General features: G+C 47.9%; 9 protein-coding genes across 9 annotated transcripts; 5 read left to right on the forward strand and 4 right to left on the reverse strand.

Annotated features, from left to right (window-relative positions):
• Window positions 1-8,348: 8,348 nt before the first annotated feature.
• CTRU02_212472 (uncharacterized protein) lies at window positions 8,349-9,388 on the reverse strand (the record flags this gene model as incomplete). Its single annotated transcript, XM_070205848.1, has 2 exons — window positions 8,349-9,294; window positions 9,339-9,388. 2 exons carry the CDS (start codon window positions 9,386-9,388, stop codon window positions 8,349-8,351), a joined length of 996 nt encoding a protein of 331 aa, XP_070060661.1.
• A 54-nt stretch (window positions 9,389-9,442) lies between these two features.
• On the reverse strand, window positions 9,443-9,640 carry CTRU02_212473 (uncharacterized protein; the record flags this gene model as incomplete). The annotated part of the gene is made up of 1 exon (XM_070205849.1): window positions 9,443-9,640. One exon carries the CDS (start codon window positions 9,638-9,640, stop codon window positions 9,443-9,445), a length of 198 nt encoding a protein of 65 aa, XP_070060662.1.
• An 800-nt stretch (window positions 9,641-10,440) lies between these two features.
• On the forward strand, window positions 10,441-13,577 carry CTRU02_212474 (Kinesin light chain 5; the record flags this gene model as incomplete). Its single annotated transcript, XM_070205850.1, has 4 exons — window positions 10,441-11,428; window positions 11,478-11,556; window positions 11,607-11,813; window positions 11,861-13,577. The coding sequence occupies 4 exons, from the start codon at window positions 10,441-10,443 to the stop codon at window positions 13,575-13,577; spliced, it is 2,991 nt and encodes a 996-aa protein (XP_070060663.1).
• A 1,132-nt stretch (window positions 13,578-14,709) lies between these two features.
• Window positions 14,710-14,835, forward strand: CTRU02_212475 (uncharacterized protein; the record flags this gene model as incomplete). Its single annotated transcript, XM_070205851.1, has 1 exon — window positions 14,710-14,835. The coding sequence occupies one exon, from the start codon at window positions 14,710-14,712 to the stop codon at window positions 14,833-14,835; it is 126 nt and encodes a 41-aa protein (XP_070060664.1).
• Window positions 14,836-18,247: 3,412 nt separating this feature from the next.
• CTRU02_212476 (uncharacterized protein) lies at window positions 18,248-18,480 on the reverse strand (the record flags this gene model as incomplete). The annotated part of the gene is made up of 2 exons (XM_036723959.2): window positions 18,248-18,304; window positions 18,352-18,480. The coding sequence occupies 2 exons, from the start codon at window positions 18,478-18,480 to the stop codon at window positions 18,248-18,250; spliced, it is 186 nt and encodes a 61-aa protein (XP_036584642.2).
• A 1,623-nt stretch (window positions 18,481-20,103) lies between these two features.
• On the forward strand, window positions 20,104-21,609 carry CTRU02_212477 (ankyrin repeat protein; the record flags this gene model as incomplete). The annotated part of the gene is made up of 1 exon (XM_036723958.1): window positions 20,104-21,609. The coding sequence occupies one exon, from the start codon at window positions 20,104-20,106 to the stop codon at window positions 21,607-21,609; it is 1,506 nt and encodes a 501-aa protein (XP_036584641.1).
• Window positions 21,610-22,069: 460 nt separating this feature from the next.
• CTRU02_212478 (uncharacterized protein) lies at window positions 22,070-22,613 on the forward strand (the record flags this gene model as incomplete). The annotated part of the gene is made up of 2 exons (XM_036723957.1): window positions 22,070-22,226; window positions 22,276-22,613. 2 exons carry the CDS (start codon window positions 22,070-22,072, stop codon window positions 22,611-22,613), a joined length of 495 nt encoding a protein of 164 aa, XP_036584640.1.
• A 442-nt stretch (window positions 22,614-23,055) lies between these two features.
• On the forward strand, window positions 23,056-23,475 carry CTRU02_212479 (uncharacterized protein; the record flags this gene model as incomplete). Its single annotated transcript, XM_036723956.1, has 1 exon — window positions 23,056-23,475. The coding sequence occupies one exon, from the start codon at window positions 23,056-23,058 to the stop codon at window positions 23,473-23,475; it is 420 nt and encodes a 139-aa protein (XP_036584639.1).
• A 1,367-nt stretch (window positions 23,476-24,842) lies between these two features.
• On the reverse strand, window positions 24,843-25,732 carry CTRU02_212480 (uncharacterized protein; the record flags this gene model as incomplete). The annotated part of the gene is made up of 2 exons (XM_036723955.1): window positions 24,843-25,266; window positions 25,323-25,732. 2 exons carry the CDS (start codon window positions 25,730-25,732, stop codon window positions 24,843-24,845), a joined length of 834 nt encoding a protein of 277 aa, XP_036584638.1.
• Window positions 25,733-27,271: the final 1,539 nt, after the last annotated feature.

Genomic DNA, 27,271 nt, shown 5'->3' on the forward strand with positions numbered 1-27,271 from the left:
TCAAAATTGGTCGGAACTGCATCTTCTCTGGGTGATACTGTTTTTATCTCAGATGATGAGAAGGAAAATCAGGACAGCATCCAGCCTATATCTCCTTCATCTTTAGCGAGCAATGCATCTAAAGACGTGGCCAGTTATAAGAATTCTACAGAGCAGTGTTCTACACACCAAAATTTGGCCGACGAGTCTGTGGCACAAATCTTGTCACCACATGCGACCTCGCAAGCCTCAGGTGGTAACCTCTCGTGTGACCAAACAGAGTCTGCCGTCACCACAATACCTGAGGCATCAGACATGACGATATCAGCCGGTGGGACAACCCCAAAAGACACTGAAAGCGCCGTTGTCACGACTTCCTACCAAACAAATATCATCACTATTCCACAAGCAAGCCTTGAAGTCCCTCAACATAGTAGTTTGGTTTGCAACGTGCAGCAACAACATCAATCGCCACCGCGCCAGCGGCTCACCACTGATAAAATAGCGTTATCAGTCATTTGTACAGAGAACGAAGCGGATGGCAGCGGCCCCGAGCAGCTAGTGACCTTGGGACAGATGGTCTCGAGATCTGGTTCAATTTCGACTGTTAGTTCAGCGGAGCTGGAATCGCCATGTCTCCACAAAGCAACGTCATCAGAACTTGGTTCACCCTACCGCAGCCCATGCGTTACGAACCAAGATGGAATGACGCAGGTCACCTCTGACAAAGGGCAAAACCGGACGGTCACACAAGTATGCAGAAGCTGGAATGAAGATTGTGAGCCGCAGCCTGTACAGTCTTGCTCCAGGTCATCCACTGCAGGGTATAATCTTCTCGGTTCCGAGGTTGACGCACGAGGACTTTCTCCCGTCAGAGTGCCCTCTAGCAGTCGCCGAACTCGCCAGAAACGACCGCTCTCAGGTACTTACGCTGAACCTGACACGGACGTGGAAACTGATGATCAGGATGGACACGAGCAAGATGATTGCATCAACCACAGCCGGCTAAGAACTAAGCGCCGCAAAACGAGTGCCCAAAACCGATTCGAATCACAAAATACGTTGAATCGATCAAGATCAGCTTCAGTAGCGTCTAGAGTTGTTACGCCATCAATATCTCAGGCCTCTGCAGATGAAGAAGCTGAGCGTCATTCCGAATTCGCACAGTATTCTGAGTGGCCCCTAATAAACGCAACTCTCAAGCGAACAATAGATGGAGATACAACGGTATTTCAATGGCAATGGGAGCAACCGTGTCATGGAAATTATCCACATAACCACTCCCTGATATATGACGCTTTAAGCCCTATGATGCAGCACATAAATGCAGCCTTGAATCTCATAGTTGATGGAGATAAAATGATTTTTAGATTGCAATGGGAGCAGGATTCTACAAGAAGACATTCACCTGATCGAATCTCAACACCTGAGCCCCTAAGGGCTGTTGAGAAACAACCACAGTCTAGGAAGGGGTCTATTAGCAACAGAACCTTTTCAACAGAAGAAAATCGACTCTTGGTCCAATTGAAGCAACAGGGTCTTTCATGGAAGGAAATACACAGCCGGTTCTGCGATTCATTCCCGGGTCGCCGCACTCAAGGAGCCTTGCAAGTCTATTACTCAACAAAGCTGAAATGGTTGGAAAGTTGTTAGATGAAAATCTAATACATACAGTGAAGCTGTTCGCTGAGTTTATTACGAATGAAATCGCTGAGAGAATGAGGTTGTTGGATGGTTATGGGTTGCAGAACATTATCTATTAAAGCGAGGGGTGTTGCCTGGTTGCAAGATTCAAGACAAGAGATATTATATAGCTTGCAGTGAACTGAACTTCATACTCAGGGCATTCTCCTCAAATAGATTCAAGCACAATTAACATCTGAATGCCACCTCAACCACCTTCGCCACTTTGAGTTCTAGAGCTTTGTTTTCTCAAAATGCTCTCGCCACTCCTGTTTCCAGTAGAAGTAACCCCCGTCTTCTTGGGTAGTAGACAAACGGTTATCTCCAAACAATCGGTCTCGCTTTTGAGCAAGACCTGGTGGGTTGTTCATCATGGGGACAGGATGAATTGCTTCCTGCCCACACAATCGTTCTCACATCCGACTAAAAAATCCGCGGATTATCCTCAACCATGCGCAAGCCGTCGCCATCTATCTAAGATATAATGTCAAATGCTTCCGACTATCAATGCGCGGGATTTCTAGAAATAAACTCAAACATTGCTAGGCTAACCTCCTAAGAGCTTCAGCAAATACTAAGGACGCAACAAAATTGGAGAGTACACAAAGCGATTTAAACAATAAAGCGGAATCCTTGCGCGCAGATGTCACTTCGTTTCCAGGTCTACTTTTATGGTTTGCTCTATTTAAATTTTCTTGCGACTCGTCTTTTGATCGTCGAATGGGCTTCTTAGCCGCGTTGCTAAGCCGACCTGGCAAATCCGACGTGCCAGTCGATGCACCTGCATCTGCATCTGAGCCACCGATGCGATCGAAGAAGCAGCCGAGAAAACAAAAAAGTGGCACCAAAATAGTCACACTGAACAGGGCGCAGGCAACCGACTTGGGGCCATCTTAACACTCAACATTCACGCTGGGGATTTCCGCTTAAGAGAATGACAGTTTGTGACCTTGACATCGAGACAGTCCACAAGTTTCTAACGATCAGAATGTTTCCACCCTGGCTTACCAGAATACTTCACAGGGCCCCTTTGACGCTTTCTCAGCTTGGCTAAACAGACGTGCTGTGACTTAATCACGTAAATAATAGCCGTATAGGGAAGATGTCAATTGCTAAATGACCTGAATTTCGTCAAAGGTGGGTTTAAGCCAATTAGGGTTCCTAGAAGGAAAACAAGTTGCTTCAAGAGAGAGTCCGAGACCTTGGAAAGAGTGAAGTCTTCTATTACTAGATGGGATGCCGACAATCGCTCCGAAGTGGAGGTTTTTTGGCACTCTCGTGGACAGAACGCGAGCAACAGCCACAGAGTCCTGCTTCCCTTATACCGCCTTCTCTTTCGAGTCACCTCAATTTAGACCGCTTGCCAAAATAACATTCCTGGTAGTCCCACCCATACACACCGCCTTCCGAAAGTTCTTTCGTTTCAGCGTTTGGTCTTTTCTCACTCAAGTTTGATTTCAACCGCTCTTCACCCCTATCCACCGCCTGCTCAAAAAGTAATATCCTGCCCAACAAGTTTTCTCAACAGATCCTTTCGCACACCACCTTCTTTTTCAAGCAATTACTGCTTCACCGCCTGCGCCTACCGCCTGCCAAATTCTCTCACCGCCTTAAAACACCACTGCCTTGTGAGTCTTCTTCTAAGTTCCCACCGTCGTGTCTATGACCTGTGGGAAACTCGAAGCTTCACCATGTGATCGTTTCCCGCACTGCCGTTGGACTTCACCGGCTGGCTTTGTTGCTCACTTCTATTTGTGGGAGACTATACGCAGCAAGATCCCACCACGGAGACTTCGCAGCATACCACGAAAGATTTTCTCACCGGGACGCATTGCTCAACTGCAGTTGCGGGAGACCCAAAAGCCCAGTACACTTCTACTTCTGCAAGCGTGGCCGGAAGGCGACGCCGCGCCATCTCCGCCGACACGTGGCGAAAGCAAGCATTGATTTTGTGCTAGGCTCTGCACAGGGAGCCTCCCTTCAGCAACGTTAAATACATCATCATCATCATCATCACCATCACTTCTATTTGTTATTGTCTCATTCTTCACACCGCCAGCCCATTTCGGACTGATTTACAGCGTTTGGAAATTCTAAATGTACAAAACCTCTCTTCTATGAGCTTTGTCTATCACGTTGTTTGGGTGCAACGCTGTGGGCGGAAACGCGTCACGGAACAGCTCAATAGTGACGTGTATGTGAAAAGCTTTGGTGCCCACTAAACCGGGCAGAGGAGACTAACAAAGACCAGTGGTGGTAGCCAGCAACCCATGTGACGGCCGGCCAGGCCTGCCAGTGACTCTCCTTTGAACAAGGACAAGGCAAGATCCAATTTTACTAAAATATGCGAACCGCCCTGATTGCAAAATGAGTCCTTTGCGTAAGAAGACCCTTCGTAAAATCCATGGCCATTCGAATGGCTAGTACTGTACGTACACAGAATCTGTGAAAAGAGAGAGCATGCGTGAAGTGACAGAATTTCCTCTATACTCTAGCCACTCGAGGGACATCGGCAGTTGGTTGGAACATAACGGCTAGACCTGCTAGAAGAACTTCAACAAGCTGACAATGCCATCACAATACACCAGAGGGCCACTAGTTGGAGAAACGGGATATACTCACGAAAAATGATATACACCATTCCATGGCATGGCAGGGGAGTTCTCTCGGGTATACGGTCTGCCACGCGTGCACAAATTGAAGACTTAACAAGAAAAGAAGTTTGTACTGCTAGTTGAGCCCTCCATGCCCATTGGCATTTATGGTACCACAACTTTCGCTGGAGTCTCTCCATCGCATTGAGCCCAGACCACAATTGGAGAACTCCGATCTTCACAAGTTACAGTAGACACCCGGCGAGAGCCGAGTGGTTCTGAAGTCGTTGAAGTTGCTTTGCGGGCTCTAATCACATGCAGCAGGTGTGAGGTGGTGGGCCCTACTATGACTTCAAAGTCGTGCACTCTGCGATACACACAATTTTCACCTGCAATACAGCAATACCTACTCTAAATCCAGCCTCAATATCGAGTGCAAGTTAAAAGACAGCCACAGAAGGCGTTCCCTCGGACGTTGCAAAGAACGCATCAGCGTTAATTCGACCGACTATTGACGTAGCGGTACAGCCGCGATCGAAATCAGTTTCGTGCTTTACACACAAGAAACATTGTTTTCCTGGACATTTTGGTACAGTATCTACTTGCTGATGAGGTACTGTAAAGAACAGCCCATGCAAAGGACTTGTTAGAAAAGTGATAAGACTCCTGTGTGTAAGCCATAATCAGCTCTTTACTTTGCAAACACAGGGCTGAGCGCCCACAATAGCTGCCACTCTATGTATTCTTTTCTCCCTGGGAAGTAGAGTGGAAACGTTCGCAGGTGCCATGTCAGCAAACAGGTCCATTATGGGTTTTGGTTGGAAGCGCCAGAACAATAATGCCGGAAACCGATTTCGGATTCAATTGTTTTTGTACAGTTGGATCCGAAATCAGTTTCCGGCATTATTGTTCTGGCGTTTCCAACCAAGAGACAATAATGGACCTGTTTGCTGACATGGTACCTGTGAAGGCCTCCACGCTACTTGCCAGAGAGAAAAGGATACGGAAAATGGCAGCTGTTGTGGGCGTTTAACCCTATGTTTGCAAAGTAAAGAGCTGATTATGGATTACCTACAGGGGTATTATCATCTTTCCAGCAAGTACTATACATGGGTCGTTTTGTACCCTGTCAGCAAGTGGATACCAAAATGTCCAGGAAAGAAATGATTCTTGTGTGGAAAGCAGGAAACCGATTTCGAACACGACTGTAGCATGTAACTCTTCCTGTTCCGCCCTGTCATTCTTAATTCGTCTATAGATGTCGCCCATACAGTTATGTGCAAATATTCCTTCCTCTTTCAAAACACTCTTTTATTCTCCAAAGCTTCTCCACATAGTGTGAAATATTCTCTGGAACACACTGTCTATAGTTACACACTTGCGTACCGGCTAGGAAAAAGCGGTTATTCCAGGTATTGTGGCCTGTTGCCTACACTGTCATTATGTAATTGGATTAAACACGGGCATTTGCTATATACCTTTGAGTACCTCCAGCGCTAGGTAATCCCTGCTAATTGCAGCTTATTTTAGAGCCATTTCTGGATTATTATCGACCATGCTAGGTAGATCTGAGTTCTTTTCTGGCTCCACTCTGATTTAAGAGTGAAGTTGTTTGTATTCAAAGAGGAAGGTATTTTTGCACATAACTGTACAGTTATATGCAAATACATCTTCCTCTTTAAAGACAAATACCTTCTCTTTCAAATCAGAGTGGAGCTTGTAAGGTACTTAGATCTACCTAGCATAGTTGACCATAATCCATAAATGGCTCCAAAGTAAGCTGCATTTAGTGGTGATTACTTAGCGCAGGAGGTACTCAAAAGTATATAGCAGATACCCTTGTGTAATCCTATTACATAATGACAGTACAGACGACAGGCCCGAATACTTAGCAAAACTGCTTAGTCCTCTTTATTTCCGCGTAGGGCAGCTGTATATAGTGTATGCTAATGGTTGCACTACACTGTGTGGATCAGCATCAGAAAATAAAAGAGTTGTTTAAAAGAGGAAGGAATATTTGCATATAACTGTACTGTACCGTAAAAACCAGATTTGACTTCGTTGTTTAAGCTTTTAAGCTTTTAAGGGTAGTGTAGGCCAAGTCACTGTGGGCCCTACCTACAGTGCTAGGCCAACAGGAGCGAGCCACTTGAGGCCGACGAAAGCCAAGTGGTGGCAGGCGCCAAAACCCCATACCCTGGGACCCCCTCAGTTGCCACTTCTTGCTGCTTACGCCAGGCCATAATCGGCTTATGCCTCATTGTGGCTACTTGGCTGACTCGCTCGTAGAACGACTAGGTTCTGTATGGAATGGTTGATGGTCCAGGAAAGAAATGTCTCTTGTGCGGAAAGCATGAAACCAATTTCGAACACGATTGTAAGCCTGGAGGCTGAACTTTCAGAACTTTGGCAATTTTGGCCCAAGCTCAACAACAGATTTGCTTGGTCAATTTCACGGATACCCTTAACCCTCTTAGGAGCCTATTTGGAAGATAACCTGATTAGGCCAGCGAAAGACCAAGCGCGCGAAACCGCTGAAGACGACGCCACAAGCACAGTTGTAAACGACGAACTCAACGTCATTTAATTTAATTCCCGTAGCTCAGAACAGAAAGAGTATGGCACGAGAGGACATCTACGTTGGAGCTAAGCAGCGCCTTTACGCATTGGCAAAGGGTGGCAGAGACCGTCGAGCGAAAATTGGACAACACACAATGCACAGAAACATAAAATAGGCAATATGTGCTTCTACAAACCTTATCGGACTGAACTAAATAGACGCCAGCATGCAAGCGGTTCGGGCGGCAGTACAAGTTGTGCTGGCTACAGACCAGCTGGACGCAAAGTGACAAGAGGTGGTGCCAGAGGCGAACCTTGAAATCATCAAATCCGATACAACATCGCTTCAGCCTCCTTATATCTTGTAGGAAATTGAATATTTGGGAGATATTCAAGGTGGCATGCTACAGTAAAAGGCGTAATGGGTTTCGCTGACTTCTTTACTTAACATCTTTAGTGATGGTGGTGTGGAGCTGTGGCTCTTGCGGCCTGGCGGATTATTCTTGTAGTGATGGAGTACACATGAATCACCACTAACAGAGCCAGAAATGGCTTACTGGTAATCCGTCATGAATCCAGCATCCATAAACTGCCAGGTGTCCCGTATTTGCTCCCAGTCTCCGTCCCATGGGTCTCCGTCCCATGGGTCTCCCTCTTCATCTCTGCACACCATAACCGGCCGGCGCGTTATTGTAGGATACGACTATGGCGCCGCAATCGGATGCTGGCCAGCATGCTCTGATCAAAACTCTACTCGCGAACGGCTTTGATCCTTAGCTAATAGCCTCACAAGCTTCATGCTCGGTGCGCACTGTGCAGAAAATGCGTCTCAAGAGACCAGATGCCGAAATGCCTGCTCGTAGAACAACCCGTGTTGCCAGCCGCCGTCGCATGACGGAACGAATGCAGAAAGCCCTGTGTGACATGCTATTCATCACCACTTCAGCACGAGAATATCGGAGCGATCAATCGGTCGGACCTTGCGATCAATCGGGTGGACGAGGAAGACAATCCGTCGTATCGCACAACAACGGGATGATGACCTGCGAGACCATTATCTGCATCGGATATCGCAGTACCAATCCTACCAGCTTTTCTTTGTTGACGAGTCTGGCTGCGATAGGAGGGCTGGATACCGTCGTTGGGGATGGTCTCCGAAAGGTTCTTCTCCAATAGAGACCACAAAGTTCGGTCGCGGGAAAAGATGGCACATCCTACCAGCTTACGCACAGGATGGCATCGTTCTAAGGCGAGTATACCAAGGCTCTACAGATAGTGACTTGTTCGAAGACTTTATAGCTCAGCTTCTACATCACTGTGAGAGATATCCAATTAAGAAAAAAAGGTATAAAAACCAGGACTTTATTGCTAGAGAGTTCAAGATGTTTCTGGAGTGGTGCGTCCACGTCGTTGGGGACGATGCCGAGGTTGCAGAGAATCACTTTCATCATGCGGGGATATCTATCACACAGCCTCTAGGATAAATTCAATAAAGATTCAAAATAGGCTAAGATACCAGATATTCGTTTTCTTTCAAGGCGTCTTTGTCTCCTGTCGGAACTTGTGGATGTTGCTCACAAACTGCAGTGCAATGCCTGGCTTCACGCCGCCTTTTACCATCAAACCCGCCGCCACCTTTGGGTGTTTCAAGATAGAATTCAGTTCAAGAAACTGGTCCATCGCAAACCGATTCGCGAATAGCAGAGCCTCTCTCCATCTATCGCTCCTAACCTGTCGCAATGTCCAATCGCAGTACTCCTCGAGTCTATCCATTCTGTCACCCTCAATCTCTCCAGGGTCCTCGCCCAAGCTTGCCTCGCCCGAATCACGAAGCCTACCATGAGATGAGGCATGGGCTTTACAGCCACGACAGCCGTCAGAGTCCTCTGCCTTTCGCTTCCGACTATTGTTCAGTATGTCCCCAAGGATTTTTGATGGAATCTCGATGTTCACATCAACCTCCTCCTCTTTCTCACCCTCCTTCATATTCCCTTTAATATGATTGAAGATGTCTTCTAGGTGGCTCGGCAGCAACCTATGGTGGTCTCCTCGTTCGTCAATCCAGCAGTGGGGTCCTTGCTTGCAGAACTTGCCTCCGCAGCGATGATGCCTATACACTCGGGTCCACAGACCAGCATCGGCGGCTCTCTGAAGCTTTTGAGCCTCAGTGGCGCTCTGGCCTTTCTTCTTGCTCTTCACAGCCGCGCTATCGCCAATGGCTTCCTTAAAAATAAGCTCCACCCTAAGAGTTATTTTCCTTCTCTTGCTGAACAAGTCGCTAAGGCCTTCCAAATGGCTATTAACGGTATCCCAATCGATCTCCAGGCCCTTGAATAGCTTCTTGAGACCGCGCTGACGGCTTCGCTCGATGGATATGTCGACAATCGTTTCTTCACACGTATGCTTATCTGCTGGAAACTTATCCTTGTCTTCCAATAGGGTTGTAAGTCGTGGCTCGAAGTTGACCTTCCAAAAATCGCTTGGAGCCAAGACTATTAGATCGAGGTCTGTGTCTGAACAAACTTGCCTTGCTCGGATCTTCTCACGTTGGGAGACCTTCCATCGAAAATCATAGTGAATACACTCGGGGTTGTTTTTGTCTTACTGTTTGGTGCTGTCCCAATCAGTCAGTCGGAGAAGTGTTGAAGCGCGATCGCCACTTGGCTGATCGGCCTGTTCAGCACTGGGCCGACTCGTTCGGTGTTTGAGCTGGGCTGCTCCGCGGTCGGTGCGTCTATGGGAGCGTCGGAGGTGGGAAGGTATTCGGGGGTTTCATAACTGATAGCATCATTGCCGTCGAGCCAGTCGAAATCGAAGCTTTCCATGATAGCGCGTACCTTATGAAATGAATCAGCTTGACGTGAGACGCCACATCGCCTCGTTGTTCGTCTGTAGGTGAGATAAGACACCGGGTGACCCCACTCAAATGGTTTCTATAGGTTTCCACAGGCTTCTATGGGTCTCACAAATGAAGCCTAGCACCAAGACATTTCATTGCACATCCACAATCATGCCCTTGGCCACTATATCAAAACAAGCTTAATTACTCTGATGTCAGGAAACCGATGGGATGAACAGGCTCGACATTGACAAACGGGGCTACGGCTGATCTACCCTCGAACACTTCCCCCGAGGCCCATCATTCCGGAAGAGCGTGTCATCTCATTTGTGTCATTTGTGCTATTTGTGCCATTTTTCTAGATGCGTATCACCCTTTTTTAGATCCTGTATGTGCCTATATCTGCAGGAATCGTCCTTTACTCACCAATGAAACAACACCACCATGCCCTGCGCCAACGCGCTATTGCTGCATTACCGCACGCCAACAGCAAAGGACTCCCTGGTTGGTTCTTATGATGCTTTCAAGAGGCAGTGAGCGAGCGACAGCAGGATCCTCGTTAATCACCTAACATAACCAGCAGGATGCCACTAACCACTCGGTCGCATCAAAAAGTGCTCAGCGCCAGCCTGATCTTGTATGTAACAAATAAAGGAGGAGTTCCGCTGCGTATGCACCCCCCCTCCGGATTGTTTCGTCGCTTCTTCTGCCTGCCTTAATCATCCTTCATTTCTAGAGAGTCTGTGCTTCGTCTTGAGAATTTATCATCCAAAGGGAAGGCTAAACATGTTTGATCCCCATGCCTACACGGTCGGTTGGATCTGTGCTGTCACTCCCGAGTCCGTCGCTGCCCGAGCTTTCCTTGATGAGGAGCACGAAAGCCAACGCGACCGCACCCCCAACGACGACAACAGCTATATTCTAGGCAGGATTGGCAGGCACAATGTCGTTGTTGCATCATTGCCTGATGGTGAATACGGCACGGCCTCAGCGGCTGCAGTGGCCAAGGACTTGCTTCGCAGCTTCCCAAACGTGCGCATCGGGCTAATGGTTGGCATCGGAGGCGGTGCGCCTAGCCGAAGGCATGACATACGACTTGGTGATCTTGTTGTCAGCAGCCCAGGTGGCGGAAAAGGAGGTGTGTTTCAGTACGACTTTGGAAAAACCATCCAGAATCTCTCGTTCCAAGATACCGGATTTTTGAACGAACCGCCAAGAGTGCTTCGAGCCGCTGTAGGCGTGCTGAGAGCTTCATACGAGATGAATGGCCACCGACTTATTGATAATGTGAACCAAAAACTAGGGAAAATAAGAAAGCGGAAGAACTACACCCGACCTCCTCCGGCAAGTGACAGGTTGTACAGGTCTGATATTGTACACCCTCTAAACTCAACTGACGGCTGCGACGTTGCATGCGGCGACGATCATACCATCCTCGTATCAAGGAATGAGCGAGATGAGGAAGACGACGATCCTGCTATTCACTACGGCTTGATTGCTAGTGGAAACCAGCTCATGAAGGATGCAAATGTTCGGGATAAGCTAGCCGCGGAGAGGGATGTCCTCTGCTTCGAGATGGAAGCCGCCGGCCTGATGAACCACTTCCCTTGCCTTATCATCCGGGGCATATGCGACTACGCCGATTCACACAAGAACAAGGAGTGGCAAGGTTTCGCAGCCATGATGGCAGCAGCATATGCGAAGGATCTATTGCATCAGATTGCGCCACAGAGTGTCAAGGCTGAGAAACCTCTCCTCGAAGGACTTACTGCTAGTCAGTGATGCATATTCAGTTTATTCGATATTATCTGATTTTTCACTAGTACAGAAAGATTTACATCATTTGCATCAGACAGCGGACAAGACGACAGCAGCAGTTGAAAACATGCGCTCAGAGCAAAAGTGCGAGCAAGCCCCATTTATACCCCAGCGCTATGTCCTAACTTGTCCAGCATTCTTCTCGTCCGTATTAGAAACGATATGCACGATATAAAGTCTAGCAAAGGCGAAGATTTGGCTGTCGCTCGCAGTCCTCAATTTGTTATGCCATTTACCTCCGACGCCGATTTTGTTAACCGATCCGACATTTGGACATGGATTGAAGAACAGCACGCTGGACCTGTGAGCCGCTTCGCTCTGGTGGGCCTTGGCGGGTTTGGGTAAGTCACACAAACTGCGATGGAACGTTATACTGACACAGAAATAGTAAATCCCAGATGGCTATCCAGTTCGCCTACCATCTTCGCGCTGTCGCCCCTAACGCCAGCATTTTCTGGGTTAACGGTAGCTCGAAAGCGACATTCGAAGAATCCTACCGTAACATTGCAAATGTTCTAGCGCTTCCGCGTCGGCACGACCCTGATATTGATATCCTTGCGCTAGTCCGCGACTGGCTACAGAGAGAGGATGCAGGCACATGGCTGATGATTGTTGACAATGCAGATGATATGGAGGTATTTTTCTCGAAAGAAAGTGATCAATATGATGCGCAGTTGCCTGTAGCATCATATTTACCTAAAACGGAAACCGGCAAAATCCTAGTCACATCCCGCAGCTGGGACGCTGCAGAGAGGTTAACGGGCAACGGCAAGGCGATTCTCAAAGTCCCTACAATGGAGGAAGCACAAACACTACAGCTTCTCAAAAAGAAGCTAGGGTCGGATATCGACGAAGCTGCGGCGTTGCGCCTGATTCAAACTCTCGAATACATTCCGCTCGCCGTAAGCCAAGCAGCGGCATACATCCATAAGCGAAGCGGCCGGGTGACCATCCAGTCATACTTGGAAGAGTTTCAAAAGAGTGAAAACAGAAAGGGTACTCTCCTTCGCAGCGATCGAGGGGATATTCGACGATACGAGGGCGTGTCGAATTCTGTAATAGTTACTTGGCAGGTGACGTTTGAGCAGATCAAACGGGAGCAGCCTCGGGCGGCGGGCCTTCTTTCACTCATGAGTTATTTCCAGGCACAAAACATCCCCGAATACATGCTGCATGACTACAAAATCAGCGCAGCAGACGCTAAAGAGAGTGATAACGAAGGCGAAGAAATAGGCTCTAGCGATGATTTTGAGGACGACTTGGACGTTCTTCGAGGATATTCACTTGTGACGTTGACGTCTACGCTAGGATTCTGTGAGATGCATTCATTAGTACAATTTTGTACAAAGATCTGGATTTCGAAATTTGGCGACTCAAGGCGGTGTGAAAGACTATTTCTTAAATCTGCATCACTTCACTTTCCATCAGGTGTCTTCGAAACGTGGGAGCAAAGTCAAATATTGATGCCCCATATACAACCACTATTAGAAGATGAGCCCATAGAGGACAGGGGCCGGTTGGAATGGAGCGAATTACTGACGAATGTATCTTGGTACATCCTGATGCAGGGTGAATATGATAGGGCCGAGGCCGTGGTGCAAGAGGCTGTAAGAGTTCGCAAAGATATTCTAGGTCCGGAGCATCCCTCTACGCTAACCAGTATGGCCAACCTAGCGTCGACATACAGGAACCAGGGCCGATGGGAAGAGGCTGAAAAGCTAGAGGTTCAGGTGATGGAGACGAGTGTAACGAAGCTCGGGGCCGATCATCCCTCTACGCTAAGCAGTATGGCCAACCTAGCGGCGACATACTGGAACCAGGGCCGATGGGAAGAGGCTGAAAAGCTAGAGGTTCAGGTGATGGAGACGAGAGTAACGAAGCTCGGGGCCGATCATCCCGACACGCTAAGCAGTATGGCCAACCTCGCCTTCACATGGAAAGATCAAGGCCGGCGAGATGACGCTATTCAACTGTTACAAGACTGTGTTGACCGAAGGCAGCGCTGTCTTGGTATTGATCACCCCGACACAGTATCTGCTAAGTCGAACTTGGTGGAGTGGACAGAAGAATCAGATGGAGACTGGACAGACGAATCAGACTGCTAGAACTTAGAGAATGTATGATATTTCTGGAGTTTTGATCTATGGGTTCATGCCAGATTCTGTTGTTACTGGTGATACATCTCTTAATACCAGCTGTGTTCCTTGTAGCACGCTTTGATCCGTTTGACAAATTGGAAGTACATGTCATGCCATTGAATTCAGAATCCTGCCTCAACATGCAAGGCTATTTTGACGATCATTTTCTTTGAAGCCCGCCTCTTATTATTATACCAGCCAGACTTCCGAGAATCAGCAAGATCCGCACAGAGGATGCCTAATACAAAATATGCCTTCACTTTTGCAGGGTACAGTACAGAGCAGGTCATTTTGCTCATTACCGGTGGAATGATGGAAGAAGCTGAGATGATCAGTGCAGAAATCTACGACCTGAGGTGCTTGCATGCTATAATGGAGCAACGGTAGGGTCATCAGCCATTTCTGGCTCTGTTAGTGATTACTTGCTGAGTACTAAGTCTCGACAAGAGTAATCCGCCAGCCACGTAAGCCACAGCTCCACACCACCATCACTAAAGATGTTAAGTAAAGAATTCAGCGAAGCCCAATACGCCTTTTACTGTACTGTAATAACACAATAAACCATGGAATCCATGCCAAAGAGGCTTCATGAAGGGGCAGCCAGAAATTTGAGACGTGAAGGGCCACGGAAGACCTGGGTACGAAGCCAAAAATACGCTGCAGATATGATCCGAATTTGGTGCCTCCTCGACCTTGCATCTAGTCGTAATGAATTTGTGTATATCCTCACAAAGCTAAATATGGCGAAACTTCATTGTCGGCGTCACAGGGCCCAAGGTGTAGGAAGAAGATTGGTTGCCCTAAAAGGTTCGATAACTGCGGTAATTCATCGGTCAAGCTACGTCGATAAGCTAATATTTAAGTATGGTACGGTACCCTTCAATTGATACGACCCTTTCGACAATGTAAGAACGTAGCAATTTTCAGAACCACAAGCTTGGATCATAATTTGGTGTTGGAGAATGACCGTAGCTCAGAGTCATCGAGCAAAATGTCCCACCGAAGCGGAGATTTTCCGTCAGATCTTACAGAACAAGACTAATGTAGACGCTTATATCGAAATTCGTTCAGAGACGGCTCTCACCCCTCATAAAAGACGATGCCTGAAACAAATTCTGGGTCACCAAGGCTTTCATGCGGTCTTCTACAGCTTATCATATATTCCAGGAATTTGGCCCGGAATTGTAATAGGGACTCTCCACAAACTAATCAGTCTACGATGTGACGAGGTTTGTACCGAATTTCATGGCCAAAGAAGGAAACCATAGAAATATATATTGACCGTATGCACAGGAGCTACTTAGCTACCTCCATTTCATCTATGACACATGGCTGCAGATCGTCGGAGGAAGAGTTGAAGAATTAGAGAAAATAGATTGGGCAACTGTAGAAACCGTTCAGCTCAGGTGTCCAAGGTTCTCAATTTCAGATGAGAAAGCGCTTCGTGACGTCATTTTCAGAGGCGACGTTTTCATGAATTTCTCTCATTCTGAGCGACTGGCAGTGTTGGCAAAGCTTTGCTCATTTGACTTCCCGATCCCATCGTTTATGACTTTCTTCAAAGACTTTCGATATCTCGAAGAGTGTGGCAATTGCATCAAGCGTTTGGTTCCTTTGACGAGGGGAGGTCCCACACTTCGGAGAATGCTGTTGCAAAACTTTGACCCACCAGCGTTACGACGACGGTCAGAATCTACGCTTCTGAATCAATTTGATACTCTCGAAACTAGTTTTCAGCTTGGAATAAGACAGTTATGGCTGTTTGCGATGAGAGAGTTTCAGTATATACATACTGATCCTGGTATTTTGCCAAGATTTGCAACTCTAGCGGCCGAGCTAGGCTTCAACACCAGCGAAATTCGATCTCTCAAACGACTCTCTGCTCATCGGGAAATAGCGAGACATGCGATGGTATTAGCTCGATGTTCGCAGGATCAGGACCTCATTTCACCCGACGATGAAATAGTCCTGGATCAAATTGTCAATGCATTTCCCAGCAGTCAACATGGGATGCAAAAACAAACTAACAGCGCTTTCACCACAAATGCAACCACAACGAAACTGAATATTCGACCATGGCTTGACCAAAGAGCCTATTCGATGGATGCTTGTAATCTCATTGTGGAAATCCTCGAAAAGGAGCCCCTCATCAAAAGAAAAGAAGTCACAAGCTTATTCCTTCTAAGGTCAATCTACCAAGCCATCTTCCGCCAGGATCTACAGGATTTTGGTGACCTACCACATGTTACCAGCATATCCAATGGGGAATCGGTACCGAGCGGTCCGAGCCATTCTGCTATGCACCCATTGATGGAAGAGAATCAGGATTCCACCATAGACGAGCGCCTCGAACCTATGATAGACGTTCAAGCAAGTGGGACACTCAAACCCCAGTCCCAAAAAGCAGGAAGGACGAAAAAAGCGACACTGAAGATCATGAAAAACGAGATCCTTCAAGGGGAGCATTATCTAGACATTGATCTTGACGATGAGAATGAGGCTAAGCGGGTTGGCAAGATCATAAGACAGTTAATGGTTGACCACAAGGTCCTACCTTTCTCTCCGAAAGGCTATTCTCTATTCGCAGAGGATTGCTATAGAGAGATTGTGCAGGAGGGCCATGACTGTCTGTTTCTGAAAGATAGCCATAGCGGAAAACGGATGACTTGAAATTTTGAATTCGCCCACCGTTGTACGGTTGTCCCAGGACGTCCCAGAACGCCACCGTTGTCCCAGGACGTCCCAGGTCGTCACCGTTGTCCCAGGACGTCCCAGGTCGTCACCGTTGTCCCAGGACGTCCCAGGTCGTCACCGTTGTCCCAGGACGTCCCAGGTCGTCACCGTTGTCCCAGGACGTCCCAGGTCGTCACCGTTGTCCCAGGACGTCCCAGGTCGTCACCGTTGTCCCAGGACGTCCCAGAACGTCACCGTTGTCCCAGGACGTCCCAGAACGCCACCGTTGTCCCAGGACGTCCCAGGTCGTCACCGTTGTCCCAGGACGTCCCAGAACGTCACCGTTGTCCCAGGACGTCCCAGAACGCCACCGTTGTCCCAAGACGTCCCAGGTCGTCACCGTTGTCCCAGGACGTCCCAGAACGTCACCGTTGTCCCAGGACGTCCCAGAACGCCACCGTTGTCCCAGGACGTCCCAGGTCGTCACCGTTGTCCCAGGACGTCCCAGGACGTAACAACTTTTGTAGTGGTTGTGTGGGGTCGCAGATAACTTGAGATAGCAGATTACGGCTGAGTACTGAAAGAGCAATAGTTATCAGAGTTGGGGTGGAAACGCCAGAAATGGCTCGCCCTAGAGCCCAATTAAGCTATTTCTTGTAGGGTTCAATCCTGGCGCTGTTACATAACAATCAGTGACTTATACTCTACAGGGGTCAGCGAAAAGGGCTTCATGCTTGTTCTCAACTCTCTGCAACTCTCTGATGTGTTTCCGCACGGACGTCTGGCATCTTGGCATCGACACAGTTTGAACTAGCACGGCGATACCAACCCACTGGAGCTTTTCACTGACAGGGGTGCTCCATCAATTTCTTAGAGCAAACAGTGGCTTTTGTGTCATCAACACCAGGGGTCTTAAGTGGGTTGAAGGGCCAGTTTTGGATTACCCAACGTCTGTTATTGGAGATGGAGAACATGTTCAACTGTGTGGATCCGGTCTAAGCTGACGTACACCACATCTACGATGTAGATCTGTAAAACAAACAAAATAACCACACTGTGTAAGCAGCAAAAAGCTTACACGTCCGAGCGGAGAGAGATCAGAGAGTTGGGAATAGGATGAAGGCTTTTTCGCTGACTACTGTATAAGGAGCGTCAACTGATCCACGTGAACAGCGACTCCACACCTCTACTACATGAGATTTTAACTATGAGATCAAGCGAAGCCCATTACGCCTTTAACTTTATCCCTAGGATCAAGTCTGGTGTATCCTTTGTAGTAGAAAGTGCTAGTTTCCTTCCTTCCCTATGTCGACTTGGAAGCAGTCCGTGGATACCATCAAGGTAGGCAAGCCGATTTGCTATAATAACCTCCAGAGCTTTCCCCAATGTGTTGAGAAATGCGATTGGCCCGTTTGGGTATTGTGTGGAAATCCTGGCCTGGTTATCGTAGGACTACTGTGATTGCGTCCTTGAAATGTCTTAGGCAATAGCCCTGTTTCAGATACGCGTTGAAGAGTTTGCGGAGGCTTGGCCGGATGATGTCCAGTGACTTACGTAAGATGCCGTTATGTTACGGCCCAACCTGTCGGTAGCTGCCGGTGTAGCTATATAGTGCAAAACCAGGGGATAATGATGCCACAGTCATCATTACCGAAGCTTTTGCTTTGTGCCACGGTTGGTTGCCCTGACCTGCTCGTAACATGTTAGTAATATCATGGACCATAGGGGCTTTGTTCGGTGCGGCTCTGCGTATTGCCCTCTTGATCTCCACTGAGGTGATGTCTGGGGAGTCGATTGTTTATATGTTATTAATTAGATTGTGAAGGCAGGCATAGATGCTTGAAGGGGTTCCAAGAGAGGCAGGAGGCTTTCACTATTTAGCTATGTAATATTCGTATCTCACAGGACACTATGCTGTCGCACCCAACTGTCACATCTGATTGACCTTCACCTTCACCACAGATTCATCTTTCCGCATAATCCAGTGGCGATCTCATCACCGGAATCGGGTAAGTAGTAACCTTCAATGATTTAGTCCTGAGTGGTTTCTGCGTGTGATTTAGCTTACCAGCTCAGCCCTTGATCGGGGGAAATTGGGCTCATTTGAAGACGAGTACTCATAGTACCTATGCTTCTGATGTATTTGAATATACAATTTTGCACCGTAACGCCGTCTTATCTGCTCACAACGCCACATGATGTTTTTGATTGCTCTATCACACCTCTCGTTACTCCTGTCTCGTTTCTTCGCTGGAAGCTGTGGAGTAGCCATGTTGGCTTGTTGGCTTGTTGGCTGCTGACTGAATTAACCGTTACGGCGAATACATGAGGATTGGAGGTTGGCAATAAAATTGATTCTCGATCACACACACCCGTTTTAAGGTATGCACACCATACACAGTCAGCCGTATTCGGATCTAGTCCTTGATCGTCTACTCAAAGAGATTAGTATCGCAGTCGTATTGTATTTGGATGACCTTCGTCATGAATGTTCAACAAGCATGCTGCCTATTGCAAACAGTAATTCTTTGGGTTTTGTTTCCAAGATAGAAATAAAACATGAAATGAGGCTGTTATTGACTGTTACAGTTGGATCCGAAATCGGTTTCCGATATTACTCATCTGGCGCTTTCAACCGAGAGACAATAATGGACCTGCTTACTGACAAGATACCTGCGGACGTCTCCACAACGTTCCAGAGAGAAAGAGATACCGACAGTAGCAGCTATTATGGGCACTTGGCCAATTGTTTGCAGAGTAAAGAGCTGATTGTGGATTACAGTTGGATCCGAAATCGGTTTCCCATATTACTCTTCTGGCGCTTTCAACCAAGAGACAATAATGGACCTGCTTGCCGACACGGTACCTGCGGACGTCTCCACAATACTTTCCAGAGAGAAAGAGATACCGACAGCAGCAGCTATTAGGGGCACTTGGCCTATTGTTTGCAGAGTAAAGAGATGATTATGGATTACACACAGAAGTATTAGTATTTTTCTAACAAGTACCTTGCATGTGTCGTTCTGTACCTTCTCAGCAAGTGGATACCCAAATATCTGGGAAAACAATGTTTTTCAAGTGTAAAGAATGAAACCAATTTCGAACGCGACTGTACACGCAGGAGTACTAATATTTTTCCAATAAGTACTTTGCATGGGTCGTTCTGTACCTTCTCAGCAAGTAGATATCAAAATGCCCAGGAAAACAATGTTTCTCATGTGTAAAGCATGAAACCAATTTCGAACACGACTGTATTAGACTCGCTAGCAACACCCTCGCAAGCATATTTCCATGAGCCAATAATGCATTAATGTCATTGCAAAGAGCTCTTTCCAACGCTCTCTCAACCTTTACTCGCTATTTACTCGACCTCTACACTACTGTACACTCTCAACTTGTTTGCAGGGCGTTCAAAAACACTAATGATACAGGAGACAAGACCAAGCTAAGTACCCAAACCCGATCGCGAGCATCGTCGTGAGGCAACGGACACTTACATTCAACTCTACGTCAGTTCCGAGCAAAGCCAACAAGACCATTCGAATACCCACATTGTATGTAGAAGCCAATTTTGGCAGATATGCTATACTGTAATATGAGATACACTTTCGGCTTCCTGGGAGTTCAGTACGCTGTGCACCAAATGTTGTAAGTAAGTATCGCCTGAACAGCAAAAAGAAGCCCCTCATCGCAGACAAACAGCAACTGCACGAGTAGAAGTACATAAATGGGTCCATAGATTATGAAGCCCTCCCCGGCGCCATGTCCTAAGTTACATGAACCAAGATATCTCACTTAATACCTACAAAGGTCCTTCCCTATGAAACCAATCCCCCTTGATATCGCGTGGCATGTCTTCAACCATAGCGACACCCATGTTCAATCCCAGTTTGCACGATGCTCGCGCGACTGGCATTCGTTCTTCAATCCCCAACTTTACCAGCACGACGTCAAGAAGGGTCGTCACTCCGCCATCTTTAACACCATTGCCTATTGCACGGACACGCAGGTAGCCCTCGCCACGCTTGAGCATAGCTACCGAGCCGGCGCTGACTACAACAAACCGGCCGTGATGTACTTGACCGAAGCCCAACAGCCCAGTCCTTATCTTATCACGGCTCTATATCTGGCCGCTTCGAAAGGCTATTCTGATATCGTGTCGTTTCTCCTCGACCGCGGTGCAGATATCGACGGGGTCCCGGACTGCCGGTTGCGCACTCCCGTTTTCATATCCCTACTTAGCCGTGATGCAGAAACGTCCATGGTCCTCCTCCGGCGTGGGGCGCGCCTTGAGTCTCCCGAGTTCGGGATCAACGCACTCCACCAAGCAGCTGCTGCGGGACTAACCGAAGTCATCACCTATCTGATCGAGGAGAAAGGACTGGGAGTGGACACGGTCGACAGCAACGGGGACACACCGCTGATCCACTCGCTATTGTCACCGTCTCCGGAGACGGTCATAGCTCACCTGGCACGGTTCGAGGTGGACGTGAACCAGCCGACGACGATCGACACCTGGCGCATGACGGCGCTGAGTATGTCGTGCGAAGACGGTATGTTCTCTGCCGCCCTGTCTCTTTTGGAAGCCGGAGCGGACGCCACGGGCGAGTCGGACGGCCTGGTGGAAGGGGCCGACCCGGCGCTGCGCATCTACGAGCAGAAGCCGCTCGAGCTAGCTCTGCTGGCTCGTTCTGAGAAAACACACGGGAGAACGGCGGCGGCGAAGCAAAAGCTCGTCGACCGTCTCATAGAGTCTGGCGCCGACCCGGATGCGACGGTCTGTATTTCTGCGCGCTGCAACTGGACAGGGCCGCTCTTGCTGAAGCTCGTTCGCTTGAGGCGTCGTTGGGAGGCCGAATTGTTGCTCTCTTCAGGCCTCTTGAACATTGACCAATGTGACTCTCATGGTGCGACGACTCTTACTTGGACGCTTTCGACGTGCCATGGAGACCCCGTTATGGCGTCGATCCTGTTGCGGCGTGGTGCCAAGATGGACGAAGGAGTGTTACGCACCGTTGTCGATAAGCTGGTGCGGCTAGCATGTGTGAGAGATCATTGGGGTGTGATCAGCCTCCTGACACGAGAACCCAAGTTGTTGAAAGTATTCCACGTGTTATACTCGCACTGTTTCTGGGTAGCTTCGAAGGAGGGCGATGCGGTAGCAACGCGATTTGTGCAGGATTCGCCGAGGTCAATCGTGCGCATGGTGACGGAGATGCTGAAGAAGGGGATCAGTCTAACCAAAACTGGGGTCCTCCACGTGATGCGTTCCAACAAGTGTAGGAAGGCAAAGCCAGGGCCGGTCATCGCAATGATGTTTTCTTGATTTTGCATTGAGGCAGGGAGTGTTTTGTGGGGAGATTATCTGCGTCGTATCGGAGGGAAGCTTTACGGACGGGTTGACCGTAGCAGAGATACATCGATAGAACCGATGGCAGTGATAGTGATGAAATTCATCAGATTCCAGTAAGAATCGCAGCAAAAATAACAGGTTCCCGAAAACGGCCGAAAGATTTCTGGTCGGAAGGGGCTTCGTTTCATGAAAACATGATTGCGCACTAATCCTTGATGACAAGCGACGGATACGTTGCCCCTTGCAGAGGCCGCCGTGCCGTCGTTTTATATGCCATTCTTAGAACGGCAAGACCAAGGGCTCCGCAGTTGCGGAAAAGTATAATAGTGCAACGTATGGCACTTGCGACTGAAGCTCTAGTATCATGTCTCTTTCATGAACAGTGAACTCCTTGAGAACGTTTGCCGGAAGTGTCCCGAGTGACTTCAAAAACATGGAATCTCCTCGCCACGAAAACTATTCTGCCTTAGACGATTCGACTGGACGCCTCTTTGAGGATTCGTTTCTTGATGAAAACGAACTCGAGCAAAAGTGGACTCCTGATGTCTCCAAGCACGGGCATACTCGAAAAAGGGCACGTGCTGGCAGTTGTAGGCAATTCCACCATCCTCGTCACCAGCTCACTCTAACTTGACAAAGCCAGTACCGTCCTCGCTACCTCCGATGATGATTGCACAGTGCCAAACTTGCCAGACATGCCAGACACGCCAGTTGCGTACACGAGACAGACAGATTTCTGGATAGAAAGGGACGTGGTTATGAAGGCAACCGCGCGAGCTGGCGCTGTAACTGCTCTCGCGCAGGAGGTCGTGCGGGAGGTTGCGAAGAATTATTGGCCCGTTATCATTCAGATGGAATTTGACGGCAGTGACGAGACGGTGTTTACTCTGCGTATTTCGACTCAGGATGGGTATGTTATCCAGGGGATAACGGACATACTGGAGAGATTCTGCTCACGTACTGAGAAAGTCTGCTAGCTACGTTGTACATAGCAACAATCAATGAACTAGCCACGTTTTCAGGTTTTCTCTGTAACCAACAAAAACCTCGCCTTCGAAGTGCCTTCGTAGTACAGTGGTTATCTTCTCTCAATTGCTTGGTGTCAATACGGCAGCTCGGATCAAGACCAGAGAGCACGTAGGCCATGGACAAAAGAGCACATCTACGCGGCTGAGTATAAGATTGCGAGTTCGAAAGTGGCTGCATTGCATGCCTATAGACGATTTTGTCTGCGCGGTTGTATATAAATTGAGGTTGTATGTTGAGAGCTGCTGGACTTCTTTCCTCTTTACTGCAGTGGTCTTCTTCCTAGAGCATCTTTCAACCCCACAGGGAGACATTAACTACACAGTATTCTATATCCTTACTGTAATACAACGCATCACTGAAACACCGCATACCGCATGCTGATTAGTAAGCATGAGGGTGCATAAAGGCACGGCGGTCAATGCGGCATGGTCACCGCTACTTGACGTAGTTGAGGTCATCTGCACTTTTGAAAGTGATGGCCGAGTGTTCTATGGCGTAGTTACAGAGATTCCTCACCCCTTCGTGTGGGATTGGCTAGATTATCGCCAAGTTTTATGGGTCTTTGACGATGGAGACTGTGTCAAAGTATGGCAAGAATGTGTGGATCGACCTCGGCTGAGCAATCCTGCTTGGACGTCATGTCTTCACTCTATTGTGGGTTGCTATGAGACTGATGGCGGCTATGTTCTCTACGCCGTCAAGTGGGACGGCTACGCATGTCCGACGTGGGAAGCGGAAGAAGACATGTCAAGGTACGTCGACCTATTGGCGGAGCACGATCAGACTTGTAAGTGCAGGCAAAGATCGTAAGTGCCGTGGCGTGGCGTGACCGAGCCAGACGACGAGCATAAGAGGCAAGGCCAACAAGTCGATTTGCAGCATAGGTATACACAACAGCTAGTTTGAATGGAGCTCCATAAAGCTTAAATCACGAGGACAAGCTTGTTCTGCACTGATGTGTCTGCGTCCCCATCAAACGACATTCGTTAAGAAGGTTCTCTGTCACGCATTATTGTACGATGCCTGTTTGACCTCGCTCCCAAGCCAAGCTCCCAAAATGGCTTATTGCCTGCTCTAGTTCTGCGAGCGCCGGTATCTTGGCCCTGCCTGCTGAATATAGGCGTGCGGGTGGGCCATGCGGAAACAGCTCTTTCGTTATATGCACTCAGAACATGGAGTCTCTTTCATATCGCAGAAGGGACCCACCGACCGAAGAACGGCTTCGTCGCAAGCGCTCAACAGGAGCCATCGCCAAGTAGAGTATTCGAACATGACACTACAGTATGACACTATGACACTGTGTTTCAAAACCGCCGGTCTTCTTACATTCATCTGACCGTTGGCTAATCGAAATGTCGTTCGGCGTCGTCAGCGACTGTATTTCGTCCATATCGCCTTACACCGCAAGGCCTCAATTTTCTATCACACGGTCGGAAGGGAAACATACCATTCGCGATTAGCCCTACTAACCAGCTCTCAACATCCCTTTTCTCTCTAGAACATTCTTTTACTGCGCTCACCTCCGGGGTACAGGCGTATCGAAGCCGACCCCACATTACCAACAACAAGAACAATTATCAGTCTTCCGCCGGGGCATACAGTAGCAGCCTGCGCGCGGCGGGGCGTTTTTTGACCAGAAACATTAACCTATGCATCTAGCAGGAACAAACAGCAAGAGCGTAAATCAAAGGCGAAGCTTCCGAATAAAGCTTCAATGAATGCGCTATCAGCTACGCGGATGAGTTGGCAGCGTGGGAGGATTCCATTGATGCTAGCAAGTCATTTGTTAGCAGTATCCATCGTTCTTTAATTACGGTCATCTTGGAGCAGTCTGGATTTTGTAACAACGAGGTAGGGTAGACATGGCTGCAGGCGCGGCATAAGTAAAAGGACCCCAACAAACACCACTCCATAACATTAATGCATTACATAAGCTCTCAGAATCCATAGCTTTGTTAATATAGCTTTCACTATCCACTAGTACTACCGCTAGCCCTTCCATACTAACGGATTTTCAGTTGAAAAGAAAATGATCTTTTTAATTATTTGTTCTGTGTAATATAAATAATATATGCTTATGCCTAAGATATTCATGCTAGACTTAAACAAAAGTCGTTATGTTTAACAGTGTGAACCGACTCCAAGCAACGTGAAACAAGGGAAAAGGAGAGAAGCTGTTATGAGTCCGATGAAGCTTTATAACCAGGAAAGAATGGCGTAGGAACTGTGAGAAGTCCGCGTTGGTCTCCGGATACATCCCAGTTATCGCCGTTACCAAGCAAAACGTCCATTTGCCCGACATGCTGGGCATCGGAGCCGTAGTGGCCTGGTTGAAATGGCTCGACAGACGTATATTTGCCGGAGACACCGGAGACACCACTGCCAAGGATAGCACCAGTAAAGTAGGCTTCAGCACACGAACTGTCCATAACATAGCTACCCAACGCACTGTCACCGAGTGGCTCACACAAACTGCTCGCACAACCGGGACACCATCCACAATAATAGTTGTAATTAGGAAGGATAAAGTCCGGCTTATAGTTGTCTAGGCTGGGGATGGCAAGAAGTTGCTGATTGCCTAAGGATTTCAAAGATAAAGGACTTGGACGAATTAACACTCATTTCCTAATTGATGATAGGACGATGTTCTTACTTACCATTCGAAGGAACTACAACAATAAGGAGGAGGTAGCATATGACTTGAGTAGTCTTGGGGACCTAAACTGCCGAAACCGTCAAACATTTGTTGCTGGAGGGCCATACTGAAATCCGTTACTGCGGACGATTGCGCCTGCATAGCGTACATGTCTTCCAAAGTGGGTTCCCCAGTGGAAGTCAGTTTGATAGACGCTAGCAGTTGGCGTACCGATGTGGCATGGCTCGTAGTATCAGGCGACTCAACATCTATCTGATGGCATGTGATGTTTGTTGGCAACGGCAGGTCTTCCGCTGGCGGGGTGTGCGGTCTGCATACAGCCTCGGGACGAACCTCAACCTCCTCGGCTGAGACTGTTTGCGTGTCCATATTGGACGTCAGCAGGTTTGGAATTGAGATTCGAGAAGCCATTGTCAGTTGGAGGAGGTTTACAAGTCCGCTGAGTTTGTCGTTCAATCTTGAGCCGTGGTGAAGCACAACGTGAAGTACGTGACTGAAGGGATTGACGTGCTATATAAGTTGACGGTAAGAGAAGGGCATGGGCCGGGCATGGGCATCTGGCGATCAGTTGCAAAATTACATTATAGATGCAGGCGCGCACAGAGGCGGCTTTGTTGTGTCTCGGTTGCCGTGAGCGTTCTGGACGATGCAAAGGGTAGTAACAGCGTAACATTCAACGAGCGACCTACAGATTCTGCAGTCATGTGAACGTGACGATGAATGCAACGACCAAGGGGTTCCGTCAAAGTCTGCTCACAAAGCCACGCCAATCACCGGCTGAGGTGCTGTGGCGTTCGAAACCTGTTGTGGAGCCTGATGTCGGTATTGCTGCATGGCAGCCACTTTTAGATCGGTAAGTCGATTGTTTGTACGTGGCAACTCGTATGCGGAGTAGCTCAGCCAGATGTGGAGCCGCTTCTGGCGACTTGGCCTGACAAGGCCATTACTATAGGTGTCACTAGGCGTCTTCGCTCGCGATCATGGTATTGCTAACATCGCGCTTGCCCAAAGCAGTAATTGACTCCCGTTATATGTTTGTGAGGCTGTTAAAACTCGGAATGAAGTGCAGGATGCACGGTCAAACAACGGAATGTAGATATTTAATCCCTACTTCGTGTGGCCGAGCATGAAGCGACAAACAGACCCTAAGTTCTAGTATGGGGCTCAGAGCTATTCCTGGCTTCTAACAAACAGCAGTTATTCTCAGGGTTCCAAAGGCGCGGTCTTGTGGTTACGATTTGTATAGGAGGGCTGCTACAGTTATGTGCAAAAATACCTTCCTCTTTGAATACAAACAACTTCACTCTTAAATCAGAGTGGAGCCAGAAAAGAACTCAGATCTACCTAGCATGGTCGATAATAATCCAGAAATGGCTCTAAAATAAGCTGCAATTAGCAGTGATTACCTAGCGCTGGAGGTACTCAAAGGTATATAGCAAATGCCCGTGTTTAATCCAATTACATAATGACAGTGTAGGCAACAGGCCACAATACCTGGAATAACCGCTTTTTCCTAGCCGGTACGCAAGTGTGTAACTATAGAAAGTGTGTTCCAGAGAATATTTCACACCCTGTGGAGAAGCTTTAGAGAATAAAAAAGTGTTTTGAAAGAGGAAGGAATATTTGCACATAACTGTACTATATAAAGAAATCTTTCAACGTCGACACATTGAGCTAATCTTACCCCTTACAAAGTTATGTATTAGACTATCTTCAGGTTTTATCAAGCGTATACATATATAGTGTATACATATATGCTAATGGATAACATAATTCATCTATATATCATGTCATTAAGCCACTATGATCGTTACCTCAACCGATGTCAACATAGATTTAGACTGACTAGGCCGGAATATTGCGCCTCAATATTGAGGTTTGAATTTAATGCCTGATCTTGAACTACCACCCATTCTACAGGTTTCGAGCTATCTGTGGAAAAGCAGTACT

This window comes from Colletotrichum truncatum (assembly GCF_014235925.2).
Source record: "Colletotrichum truncatum strain CMES1059 chromosome Unknown Contig_0008, whole genome shotgun sequence".
Taxonomy (NCBI): Eukaryota; Fungi; Ascomycota; class Sordariomycetes; order Glomerellales; family Glomerellaceae; genus Colletotrichum; species Colletotrichum truncatum.